The following is a 13,883-nucleotide window of genomic DNA, read 5'->3' as shown; positions in this document are numbered from 1 at the left end:
AAAGGAACAAAAAGTTTTTCTTGGGATTATGAATGTGGATATATCATTGAAAAGCTTTCACTTGGTGAAGCTTTTGAGAAAGTTAATTATATCATCACTTCATAATCATGACAGCTATGGGAAACAGCAAAACACTACAACAGCTGTTGTTTGCTTTTTTTGAGACCATTGGAACAGGCACCTATTCCTTGCCTTTCAAAATACTTCCTTGTAGAATTCCTAATGAACAATTTCTCTCCACATTTATGCCCGATTGCCATATGAATCCACTTGGAGACAAAATGTAAGCTTTACTGTCAGTTATCTCACAAAATTGCTTTTCTTCTGCCCACTTCTCTTCACAAATATATAAAAATAAAACAAAAAAAAAATTACGTTCTTGCAGACTTTTTTTTTGGATGCACCTCAATGAAACACACACACATCAGCAAAAATCACTGATGCCAGGCAAGAGAGGAGACATGCTGGCTGCCTAAAGCATGCCAAGGAATCAGGTCATTTACTGTATTCTATTTCTAGGGCTCTACCTTCTGCTCAGGTTACTGTTTCACGAACACTATTTAGGATAAAAAATTTCAGTGAATAAAGAAATCAATACCGTGGACAAGCATCTTCCTTTGTAACTGAATGTCAAAAACCATACACCTTAAATCTCCCTTTGGGTTACCATATCCTTATTTTTGGTCTCAAAGTGAAGCAGCTGATTTCAGCACATAAAATGTGGTAACCTACCTCTTCCAGGAAACAAGCCGTTGGGATCTCTGGTGTTTCATTTCATCATCTGTGTTGTCTATAACCTACCACGATACATATTTTTTATAGAAAAAGGTACCTTGCAGAGCCCTGAAAAAAATTACACTACACAAGGAGAGTCAGGTCTTACTAACAATTCAGTCCACTTATAGAACATGGCTCTGAAAGTCAAAAAAGACCATTTGGAGATAAATTTTCTTTCCAGAAGTCACATTCATTCAGCATGGCTTTAGAAAGAATAAATGAGTCTAAGTGTATTCCGTAATGGGTCAAGTAGCTTTGTAAATGAGGGAAAAATACTGGACACTGTTTGTCTTTACTTTAGCAAGCTTCTGAAGCACTGTGTCAAAATATTCTTAGGCCTGAACTGGTGATATAGGAACTAAATAAGTGAACTATGAAGTGAGTGACAGGGTAGCTGGACTGCTGGGCTCAAAGGACTATAACAAAGGATATACCATGTCCAACTGGTCTCTAATGAATTTTTTACAGATAATTTTGGGTCTAGGAAGGTTTAACTTTAAGAATGACCAGAACATTGGAACTGAGCGCTCCTTCAGCAGACTTCCAGAGTATACTGAACTGGGGGAAGTGGCTGGAGGGACTTATTCAGACAGACCTCAACTAGCTGAAGAAATGGCCTGACAGAAATCTTATTAAGTTAAACAAAGGCTAAGTCCTGAATCTCATGTGGCATAACCCTGTATAAGCTAGCAGCCAACCAGATAGAACATAGCTTTGCAGAAAAGGTCTTAGGGGACATGCTGAAGAGGTCTCAGCACCATGACCCTCACGACAAAGACAGCTATATACTGGGCTGCATTAGTGGAAGTGTAGCCAGCAGATCAAGAGAAGTAACTCTTCTTTTTCATTTGGCAATTCTGGGACCGTGCCTGAAAGAGTCTATCCATCTTTAGGATTGCCTGTACAAAACAGACATTAACATAGCGGAGTGCAGTCCAGCAGACTGCTATTAACGTGAGCAGTGGCTGGAGAACAAAGCATACAAGGAGGGGCTGAGACAATTGCATTTGTCTACCCTTAAGAACAAGCTATTGCTACTGTTACCAGTAACCTAGTTGGAAGTCATAGAGAAGGCAGAACCAGACTCTTCTCAGAGATGCAGTGAGAGGACAACCAACAATGGACACAAGCTGCAGCTCTAAACAGATTTTTCAGATAAAACTTTAAACAAGGTTTTGATCAATCACTAGAACAGGTGCCTATAGAAGTTGTAGAACCCCTACCCTCACAGATACTTAACTGAGAAGCACTCTGAGCAACCTCATCTAAGCACGGAGTAAGACCAGACGACTTCTGGAGGTTCCTTCCAATTTAAATGATCAAGCTTCCAGTAGCAATCAAAATCCAAAACGCTACAACTTGACTCGATCAGGTAAAGTGATGCTCATCAAAGCTCTCTTGATAAAGCCAAACTAATGTAGATCATAAAACATATGGTAAAGAAACACAAAACACTACAATAAAAAACAGATGAACAGGAAATTCATTGTGTTTACCAGAAACCTCATGCTGCTGAAAGTAAGCATAGTAGCACCTGTGGGGTAGATAACCATGTATGATGTTCTCTCCTCATCATTATCACTGTTTCAGGTTAAACCTGGGTTTAAGTCCTGGGTTGAGATATAGATCACTGCACATTGCAGTGCAGACAACAAAATAACATTTATGCTCTATCCACTACACCAAGAGCAGATCTTGTAGATAACTACCAGGTTAAAGAAGGGGTGTATGAGCATGTATGTGAAGGAGCTTCCAGTTTTTGTTCATTCCTAGAAGAGGCTGCAGGTAACAGGTGCTTACCTGGAAGACAAATGAATGGAATTTTGCAGATGTTTTCATGGCCTAAATGGCACTTAGTTTTAAGGGATATGTTACCAGGGTAGTCAGTTTCTCAGTAGAAAGTGTACACCAAAAAAAAGGAAAAATTAAGGAACTCTCTTGCAATATTTCTTGTCATTTTTTAAAGGCATTTTTTGTAATCATCAGAGCTTAATTGAATATGGACAGAGTCCTACAGCTGGTTTGGAGAAATACAGCATCTTCCACTGGTAGTGAAAAAAATACTCTGGCAACAGCTTTACAAACCAGCCCTTAACAATGTAAAATGACATACCTGAGAGACAGTAAATTAAAACAATTGAAGTTAATAAAACTTCTAAAATCTCAGTCATAAACTTTTAAAAATTAGATTCTATGAGCAGCTGACGTTGCTAATAGTTTTGAAAAGATAATCCCTTATGTTTCTACCAAGGTTAGCATGTTTCTGATGAACAAAGACAGATCAGGGAGGAAAGCAGTACAAAGGCAGAACTCTCAAAAGGAGATTTGATCTCACTGTTTCGTTTCCTAATTCTCTGCAATACACCTGCCCTCCTCTACTTCTCAGGGGAGCTTTCTCCAGTTTAGTTTTGGAAGAAAACATTGTTTAGCCTCTGACATCACATCCTATATTGCTTCTGCTTACATTCCCAAATGTTCCTCCTCTAAATCAATGACAACTCACTCTCAAATGAAGGGGAGGAGTGGAGGTAAAATATTTTAAAAAAAAAAGAGGTATTACTAATCCATCCAAACTTGCTTTATTATTGAAGCATCTACTACTTGAAAATGTATCTAGATTCTTTCAAAGAGCTTTTGAAACAGCTCTGGAAAAAAATATTTGTATATTTGCTTTTTCCATGAGACAACTCCTTCCCTCAAAGCAAAGAAAATATCTTGAAACTATGCAAGTGAGGCTTATAAAAAAAGCCTGCAAGGTGAACAATTAGTCCTCCTTAACATCACCTTATAATCTGTAGGTCTTTTAAAAGGAAAAGATTTTATTAAAACACAGGGGTATCTGCCAGGCAAGAATAACCAGCACCCATTCTGATTTCCCAAGAATATAGTATGAGGATTGGTCTCTTGCTTAAGAAAGTGGCCTTGCCAAAAAAAAAAAAAAAAAAAAAAAATCTCAAAGCAGACTACAGAGAAGAACAGTAGGGATATCTCAAAAGAAAATGAAGGCATGTGTCACCAGAGTTCTTCAGCAGCTAGTAACAAGATCTCTGACATCCTACGACATCCTACTCTCAATAACTGATTCATACATTTTCTAATGTTGCCTGAGTCTTCTGTATGAAGAATCAAATTAGTTTCTTCTCTCTTCCCTCCTGACCACTCCTAACAGAAAACTTGCCCATCACATGGCATAGCAAGGAGAATGCAATTCTGCTTCACAGCAAGAGTCCAAGCTTCCCCTGCTCCTCACTGCCCCAAAACTAAGGGAAAAAAACTCAATACTATTTCACTTTAGAGGGCATGACAGATGATGGGCAACTCAAAACTCCCAAGCTACTCTTGAAGATAACTTCTTTCATTATATAAGGCTCAGTAGAGTAAAATTTGCCTGTAATCTTTGACTAATGCTCATATTCAGAATATTAAATTTTGAGCAGGATTCACAACTGTAAAACTTTGATAATACATACGCAGAAAGAGGAAAATGCACAGAAATACGCCCTATACATAAGATGAACATAGAGTTAACTTCTCATCAGGCAGTTTACTACAGTATTTAACAATAAGACATAATTTTAATTTAATTTCACTTTTACTATTTAGGTACTTGGTGTCTTATTAATAAGACATGAAAGGCAATAGCAGTCAAACAAGAAACAGAAACATTATCCTGCGGTATTTTTTCGAACTAAAAGTCTAGTAGGAAATACAAAAGTTCATAGACTTAGTTCATAGACAGTGTCTCTTCTAAGATACTGCTCTTTACATCTATAATTGCATAGCTGTTAAGTAGTATTTTGAAAGCTTCACTAAAGGTATCAAAAATGATAGCGTAACACAAACTGTAACACTAAATATTATTTGGCAATGATAAACTGCATCAACTTACAGGGAAGAGTATACATAGACTGTGAGTCTACTGAATCAGAAATGGAACATACACCAGGCTTCTGTAATGACTTCAAGTGAAGATACTACTTATTAGAAAACTAGGTAAGCTTTAACACTCTGAATACACTCTGCCATTTCACATTTCTCAGAATACAAGAGGACAAATACTTTCTTACAAAGCTGTTGCCAAATATGTTTAGAAGTAGGTGTTCTCAGTTTGGCCACACCTTTCAAAACAAGCTGCAAAGAAAACGTATAGGAGCATCAATAACCCTCCACAGATTGAAGTGTAAGAATGGGGGAATCCTTTTACTGCTGTTTGAATGGGAAAAAAAAAAGAGAGGAAAAAAAAGAAAGAACCCCCCCCCCCCACCCCCCCACCCCGAACTCTTAATTTCCCTGCCAGTTGGTGGTTTCCTCTAGTCACATCTATTCCCCAGGAACACCATGGATGATCCTCCCATTGACGTACTGAGCAATAGGCTAAATGTCTTTCACACATGTGCAAAAGTAGTATGTGCAACTGAGTGTCTTGTTCTTTACAGGGAAAGTATATACATCTACAAGTAGAGGCAAACATACAGAACAGCTGGGTAGAAGAAAGCTAAAGAACCACACCCTGCCTTAAAGGAGAATGTGATGAGCCACCATCCCATATGCGTTCATTCCACTGTCTTACATTCATCTGGAGTCTTACCCAGTATTAAGCAATATATTAACATGGCAGAAACGTCTTCATCTGCAAGAAGCTACATTATTATGTTTCTTTTATCTTGTAATTAGCTGTACACAGTCCTCTGTAGCATGTGCTGTGCACTGCTTACCCTTTCAGTCAGCTCCAGCATTGCAGAGGCAGTGGTCATGCCAGCCTGTACTTCCTCCATCATCTCTCCAGCTCCTTTTCCTCTCCCGGAGCCCACTACAATGCTAGCACATGAGGCTGAAAAGTTGTAAGGGAAAAGGGTTGTACTGGCACTGGCAGTTAACCCAACCTTCCATGAGACTAGGCAGAAGAATAGAGTGAAGCCCAAAGCCTTCTAAAATTTTAGTGATCTCCTACTGCCAAACTTCTTTAGACAAAAGAACTTTTGATATTGACAGTGTACCTTTTCTTCCTTTTGCAACGCTGTAATTCCTCATATAGAAAAGAAATGTGCTTATCCAAAAGTCAGGAAACTTTTTTTTTTTTTAACTTTATTGCTATTACTAAAGCAAGACCAGCTTAGTAAGCTGTTCTCACAGCTACACATCATAGTAGTCTGTTCTAGGAACCATCAATGCTTCCTGATAAACTCACTTATCCACAAAATATGCCCATTGCCATGCTCAGAAAGGCTCTGCTAGATGGTATATGCTTTGGATGCAGAGCAGAATGCTCTCCCAAACCTTACTAACCAAGATCACGGTTAGGTTGCTGGTATTTCTGGCTGCTCGTAACTAGAAAAACAAAGTTACTGGAACTTTGAAGCCAATCTGGCTCACTCTGCCAGATTCTCCAAATGCCATGATAATATAGACATACCATACTTTGTAAAAGAGTATTTCAGCTATTTTAAAGAAAAAGGATTCTTCCCCCTCCCAGTCTCCTCAGGAAAACTTTTTCAAAACTTTTAAAAAATCTACTAAAATGAATGAATCATTTGCTTGAGCCAAGTATGTAATCAGGCACCCTCTGACACAGGGCTGTGTCTGACACCATGCTCAAGAATTACACACATAGCATTAAACATTTATTTTATCTTTAGAAATCTCTGATCCGTATTCTTCTCAAGTTTTTACGTATACAATTCTTTTTGATCGCATCAGAGACTGGTTTAAGCAACCTACACAAAAAAAAACCCCGAGCAACTAAAACATGGGGAAATTTTAGAACTTCGCCATTTCCTTTTTTTGTAGTTGGCACACACGGATCTAACTGTACCGTGAAGAAAGAAAAATGCTTTCATTAACTCATGGTCACTTTTTCAAACTTGTACATTTAAATAACATTTTAAAACAGTACACAATCCTTTGTTTTGCTAGTTGGAGTCTGTACTTAAAATGATGGTAAAAACTAACCCTGTGCATAAACTACATTCCTCTCATTTTAATGCACAGATATAACTAGAAAATCTTAGGTTCTTCACTTTAATCTCTCTTATAGTGAGCTAACACTACAGTCATCTACCTATAAACAATGGTGATTTTTCAAACCTTACCAATCACGTGTGCTAGCCATGAAACTACAGCAAGTTTATAATAATTTAACAGAACACATACAGTTTGAATAGCATTATTTCCAAGGGATAACAAGGACTTGTTCTGTTCAAGAAGTACCTGTCCTCACATTTCTATTAATAAATTCATTCATTAGCAGCTATGTTACTACATCCTTCTCTTTGGACCCCTAAAGCTTCAATTCCTCCTTCATTTTCTGTCCAGTTTTACTCTCCCAAATGTTTAACATAGATCAATTAAACGCATTATCTTAAGACCAAATCCTATTAAACTTATCCACAGAAGTCCCCTTTAGCTCTTCAAGCCACACATGCTACAAAGGGCTCAGAATCTGGCTCAATAAAATTCTGGAAAAGAATCACTACATCAGTCTGTTTTGGGTTTTTTTAAAAAAATATATATATAAAAAAATATAACACAGAGAACTTATCTCCACAAAACACACGCATCAGTTATTAAGTTTCTATATGTGCAAAGCCAGATTAGGTCATGCATATGTCAGCCTAAAAAAAAAAAATAACGCCGTGGTTTGACAACTAAAGATAAATCTGACGAAGGTACAAGACAACTCGGGAAACGTTCCCAGCTTCGGCCCCGGAGTGAGCTCGGATGGGGTTACTTCACCACAGGCGTGCTCACGGAAAGGGAGCACAAAGCAGCCCCTCCTCGCTCGGGCGAAGGAACCCGAGCCTCTTAGTTGAAGGAGACTAGCAATAAAACTCTGAGGGCCACGCAGCGTCCAGAGAGGCATCGTTAGGGCAGCTCCCTCCCGGCAGGCACGGCTACCGTTGGAGCCCGAGGGGCTGCGCGGCCTCCTCGGGTCTGCGCGGCCTCCCTCGGGCCCTCTCCTTCCCCTCGCTTTGCCTCCTTGGCTCCTGAAGCAGAGAGGCGCGACACTAGCCCTCTCCGCAAAAGAGCCGGTGCCAGGCCCCACCGCCCGCCAGGCCAATGCCCCGAGCCCGCGGCGGCCTCCCAGCCTCGACCCGCAGACCGCCGGCTGCAGGCCCGGCCCGGCCCCGCCCCGCCGCCGGCCCGTTCCGGGTCCGCAGCCTATCAGCCTCGGCCACAACACCGGGCTCCGCCAACCGGGGCCGCTCCCGCAGCCGCCGCTCGCCTCCCTGCCCCACCAAACAGGTGCCGGCGGAGCGGCCCCAGGCTTCGGCGGGGCGAGAGGCAGTAACGCGGCACGGCCGGGAATCGCCACCCGGCCCGAGACCCGTCCCCGGCATGCATAAGTGGGGCGGGCGAGAGGAAGGGAAGACGCTAGCTGCCGGGAGGGAAGAGCCCCGCGGCCCACCGGCCAGCCCACGCCGCCCAACCCAGGCTGATGCTCCCCGCGGCGGGACCGCGGCAGGCCGGGCGGGCGAACAGCGGGCAGGGGAAAGGCCGCGGGTAGCCAGTCGCTTACCAAGAGGAGAAGGAGGCAGCCAGGGTCAGGCAGGAGTGGGAAGATGGCGGGTCTCATGGTAGATCGGGCGCACGGGAGGGGGAGAAACACGGCTCCCACTCTCCGCGGCGACTCCTCACTTCCCCCGTCGCCAGGAAACACCCGGGCAAGTTGCACCGCGGGGCCCCGCGCTCCCCGCCTCCGCCGCTCACTTCCGAGTTCTCGCGGAGCGCGCCGGGAAGCGTAGTTCCGGCCGGCCGCCGCTGCCCGGGGAGGGGAGGGGTGGGGAGAAAAGGGCAGGGAGGAGGCTTAGGGGCCAGTCCCAGAACGCACCGCGGCTGCCCGCGCGCGAGCCCGCGCCCCGCCCGCCCGGTGGGGGGTGGGGCCTGGTGGCGGCGCAATGAGGCGGCGGGTGGGGTCGAGGTGAGTTACGGGGCGCCCCGCAGCGGAGGAGGGAGGGAGGTGGCTCTCACCGCCCGGGCCAGGCACTGTTAACTCTTTGTGCCTTGGAGGGGGAGGATGTGTCCTGCAGCCCTTTCCGCTCTCGATCGGACGCCGAGAGTCGTTATGGGTCCCGGGGGAGCGCGGCTCCTCCGTCTGGACGAGGGAACGGTCTCCTCCCGCCCTCAGCGGTGGCGGCGGAAAGCGTGCGTGGCAACTCCGTTGCCGAAATGGGGGTCGAGTCGGCGCCGCGCGGCCCGGGCGGGTCGGGCAGCGCCCGCGAAAAGTTGTCCACGTTTCGTTTGACGTCTCTGGGTCCTGCCGTGGCCCTTCAGACGCCGAGATGAGGGAAAAGGCTTTGACTGTAGGGAAGATGAGGAGTGTTTGGGTGCTATAGGAGTCTTCGTTTCTTCGGAGTTGGGGAAACAACTTTATGTTGCAGTTTGGCCGAAGGCAGCCCAGTGTGAGGAGGCAGAGCAGCTGGTGGGAGAGTTGGGAAGTTTTAGCTTGGGAACAGGGTTAAAGTGGAACGTCATCATTCACTTTTATTTGTTGGCGCTTCCAATAGATTTGTGCTTTTTGTCTCTTCCTGAGTTTTAAATACTGAAAAGGAGAGCACCTAAAATTCAGTGCTTCATCCTCTTCCGCTAAAACTCTTAGACCTTTGAGACCTTTTAGAGCAGTCTCAAAAGCATTATGGAAATCTGCACTTTGTGTTCTTCACGTTTCCAGTACGTACACAAGCACAGGGAGTGAAACGGGGCGTAACGCCATTTAAAACAAAATCCTTTACATCAGCTTTTTGCAGGTCAAGCCCAATTCAAAGAAAGCCTCACAGGCTCAGACTTTTATGTGTGACCTTGTTCCATGAGCTGAAAATACACGTAACGCCCCACCCTCCAAGTGTGGGGTTTTTTTATAGTCTGAAATTAGAACTTAACATTTCTCAGTTCTGCTATGTCTGCCTTAAGACCTGTGCATCTTGGTCTGCAGAATGTCTTCTGAATTCACATTTCAAAAATACTTTGATATCTCTTTGTCTTCAGTTGGAAACTGTACCAGTAAAATTTACTAGAGTTATGTTGTTTAAATTTAAACAACTTTGTGTTTTGCTGAATAGAAGAATGATGGAATTCTGATTGTTGATGTAATCCCAAGTAGATCTATAGTTTGGTATAAAATTTCGCATACCTTGAAGAACACACAACTGTCCATTTCAGATGACTCAACAAGGCTAATCTTTTTCTACATGTTACCTTAAAAAAGAAAATGTGAATTATTTACTTGATTCTAGTAATGCAATGTACACTACAGATCATGTCAATTATGTAAATTTTTGTAAGCAGACCTGATCCTTATTTCTCGATTTTTATTGTTGTTTTCAATCCCTTATGAATAAATGCCTCGTTTTTTGTTGATGAGAATCTTTATCAAACATGTCTTCCTGATACCATTTCTGATGAGAGAAATAGCTGAGTAAAGTTACATATTTTCCTTTTATAGTTCCTCATAATATTTCACAATTTCTCTGATGCAGAATTAGATCTTTCAGTGCAGTTATGATACTTTACTGAGAATTGCTGTGGGGGTATAACTGGTTGCTTCTATCACCTGTGTGGTTACTGTCACTTCATGCAATTCTGGCTCATTTTTTCACCTGGAAATTGTTTACATCTTTTATTAATTCTCCTCTGCATACAGTTAATTTTATGTAACCATTGATATAATGAGATGCTTCTGATGCTTTACTCAATTCATAGTTGAGTTTACTCAGTTGATACTCAGTTGTGGAAGGCTAAAATATAAAGAAAATGGAAGAAAATATCCCAGCAATAACTTTGGGGAATAAAACTAGTGTCTCAAAATTCCAACAAGTGTAAATTCCAATGCTGCATATAGGTCCACTTTATAATGTAGAGAGTCCTGATGTGTTTTCTACATCCGGAAGAAGCTTTTAAGGAAAAAGTGGAGGAAAGTTAAAGACAAGCTGTAGTCTTGTATGCCAAGTGCATTTGAAATTATGTAGCACATGATCCATCTCTACAGCTTTCTCTCTTTCTTTCTTTTGAATGTTGTAATTTCCTCCTTATACCAGGCAAATTTATATAGCAGTAGGAATAACCAAGGAGAAAAAAAGTAATGGTTAAGTAGGAGGAGGCACAGGAACTACTTGTAATTGACACTCAGTATCACATTGTCCCTTTTGATTTCTTCAGATTTGCCTGAAATCAAAAATGCCTCATCTGATTTTATCCAGTGTAATGTAGAGAAGATAAGACAAAGCATAAACTCTACTGCTAGGTTGGGAGGAAGAGTTTAGCTTTGGATGAAATGTATCAATAATGGATCCTAAAAAGTGAAAAAAAACCCAAAACCAACCAATTTTGTTGGACAAGCGGAGGATACTTGGGGAGCAGGGACTGGTGTGAGTATTTTGAATGATGATTCATTCCTCATTGCTGATTATTTATCCTCCTTAAAAGAAAATTATGGTAGCTAGCACTGTGCATGTTACACTAAAATTAAAACAAATGTGCGTTATGTCTCAAAGTGTATTTGGTCTTGCTGGTACTTGTGTAAGCTCTGTTGCCCCTGTGGGGATCTGCACTTTTTTGACTTTCTTAAGCACCAAGTCAAGTCAAGCTTTTCTGTAATTTGTTGGGGTGTGTCATGACACTGTTAATTTGTTTTACGTGGCTCTAAAAGTGGTAGTGTTGTTAATCTCCTGTCACATTAGGCTCTTTGAACTTCTTCCTCTTCTCTTCTCTGCTCCTAGAAGTCAACAAAAAGCCATGGATCCAGTAATGACACACTTCTGATTATGGCAAGGACCACCTACTTATGTGGTAAAACAAGTGTGTCAAAAAAATATTTGATGGCTCTTTTGAAACAGAAAACTTCCCAATAAAAATGGAAACATTCATGACTTCCAGGCTACTGAATATCATATTATTCTGAGGTTCATAGAAGAAGAAGATCACTATGTTCCATACATTTCTGATGACTGGAAATGGCTCCAGAACTATCAATGAGAAAAAAATATCATCATAAACTTACATGAGGAGCTCATCTTCACAATTCTGCACCAGCATTCTCAACAGATTGCACCAGTGATGGTGTAGAAGCAAATAGCTATTGTGCTGTAATAACAGATCACTTCAGAGCAGTTCAAATGCCATACATGCTTGGTGCTGGCAAGGTGGTTGTTGGATGATTAGGTTGATTTCTGAAACAGTTTTACAGGAGTGCCTGAAACAAAAGCTGGGTTTGGGGAAATTTCTTGCTTTACTAAAGTATAGTGAGCTATCACATGTTTCCATAACACACATTCTAAAAGTGTTAGGCAACACTGTACTTCTGAAGTGACCCACAGAAGATGGAGATGCATGAACACAAGCAATAAAGTGTCCCAGGAGTGAGGGGTTTTATGTGCGCAAAGAAAGCCAGTATCTCATACCTTTCTAGTCACACTGTTACTAGGTTTTGTAGAGGACAGAAGTTGTAAGGTGTTACATTTCTTAGGCAGTGATGAACCCACTTTCATGGCTCATGAAAATAGCCCAGACAGACTTCAGGGAAGGACTGTTAAGTAATATAGTTAGGTGTTGTAAGAAGCAGCATAGCAGGCACATGGCTGGCTGAGACAAGATAGAGAAGAATCAATTTAGACATTAGTATGTTAAAAGATTCATCTGCAGTTATGGTGTGGTATACTTTATGAGTTACACCTGAGTTCTTCATGTAGAGTGGCTGCAGTATATGAATGTGTTATTAAGCAGGTTTTCAAAACCATATTGTTCCATATTTGTGCTTATTCCAGGGATGTAGTATGAAGTGATACCCAATCAGATTTGCCATGAAGATTCCTGTATTCATTTTCTTCTTGTCTCTCTGAGAAGTTTGGAGCGTGTGAAGGAGAGTCTACAATTACATTAGAGTATTAAGTTGTAGTTGATTTTGTTTTTGTTTGCTGGCAAAGGCCCTTACCTTTATTACTTATGCTTAATATCCACTGTAGAAATTGTCACTTCATTTTTATATAAAAGTGAATACTTTTCTGGCATTTTAATAATATTTCCCCCAACACTGATGTGTGCATCTGCATTGATGTGTGCATCTCCATCACAACAGATGCTGTGTAGCAATATACGAAATTTACAGAACAGATAAACCAAAGATGGTTGAAAATAATGATTGAAGCAAAATATCTTCCTCTTGCTGTTTTCCAAGTGTATTGTGATGTAAATAGGTGCATTAGCATGGAACAGAAGATGAGGTGAAAGTTTCCCAGAATTCGGTGGACAGCTTCAGTGATAACTTTTTTTCTTTTCCTCTGATGTGTACAATTATTATTTGCTTATATCAGTTTGTTTTCCATTCCAAATGTGAAATGTGGTAAGAGTTAAAAGTAGAAGTTCAATATACTTTTGGAGAAAATCAACAAATTTTGAAGCATACAGGACTTTCTACATTTCCAAAATAGTGTGTGTGCCTGAGCTGATCCCTATGAGGATCTTGAGGCAGTTGTAGTTCAGTGAAGGTAGCAGTTCTGTTTCAGAAGAGGCTAGGAAGGAAACTGTGGTGGTAAATGGGATTTAGAAATAGAGAAGAAAGAAGAGAATGCCATTATACCATTGCACGAATCCATGTTTTGCTCACATCTTGAATAACTAGTGGAGTTTTCTTTCCATTGCAAAGGGATTAGAACAGAACTGTGAAAATGTACAAAGAAGGACAATTAAAATGGTTACGCAGACAGAAAAGTGGCTGTCTGGGTAACAGCTAGGTAAGGTATGGCTATTACAGGTAGAGAAAGATATGATTGGGGAGCATATGTTAAAAATCTGTAGAATAATTATTGATGGATAAGAGTTGTTTATTTAATGTCCCTGCCAGTACAAGGATTAAGGGACCTCAGGAGTGAGAGCCAGAACAAGACAGATGAAAGCAAGCAATTTGTCCATACAATGTCTGATTGTTGCATGGAATTCCTTGTCAGTGGATGTTGTGGATGCCATAAGTTTGCATAATCTTAAGAGGAGACTGAACACATTTATAGTAGAGAAATGAGTGGGGAAAAAAACTAGCAGAATTTGCAGAGTACTAAATACAGAAAAAACAAGTCCACTTCAAGAAGTGATTGAAGCAGAAATAGTTGTAGGTCAGGAGA

General features: G+C 41.5%; 2 protein-coding genes across 3 annotated transcripts in view; one reads left to right on the top strand and one right to left on the bottom strand.

The window, feature by feature from the left end:
• ERP44 (endoplasmic reticulum protein 44) overlaps positions 1-8,526 on the bottom strand; it is a 50,450-nt gene extending 41,924 nt beyond the window's left edge. The window contains exon 1 of one of the 2 annotated variants that reach the window (XM_061996033.1): positions 8,294-8,526. In XM_061996033.1, coding sequence (XP_061852017.1) covers positions 8,294-8,350 — 57 coding nt within the window. In that variant the 5' untranslated portion in view covers positions 8,351-8,526. Of the gene's footprint in view, positions 1-5,492; positions 5,587-8,293 lie in introns of those variants that run through there. The other variant, XM_010198010.2, reaches the window with a different exon arrangement.
• Positions 8,527-8,614: 88 nt separating this feature from the next.
• The window catches only part of INVS (inversin), a 99,107-nt gene continuing 93,838 nt past the window's right edge, over positions 8,615-13,883 (top strand). The window contains exon 1 of the mRNA XM_061994963.1: positions 8,615-8,695. The gene's annotated coding sequence lies outside the window, so the exon portion shown is untranslated. The remainder of the gene's footprint in view (positions 8,696-13,883) is intronic.

Source organism: Colius striatus, chromosome 4, assembly GCF_028858725.1.
Source record: "Colius striatus isolate bColStr4 chromosome 4, bColStr4.1.hap1, whole genome shotgun sequence".
Classification (NCBI taxonomy): domain Eukaryota; kingdom Metazoa; phylum Chordata; class Aves; order Coliiformes; family Coliidae; genus Colius; species Colius striatus.
This window is presented reverse-complemented; position numbering and strand designations above follow the sequence as displayed.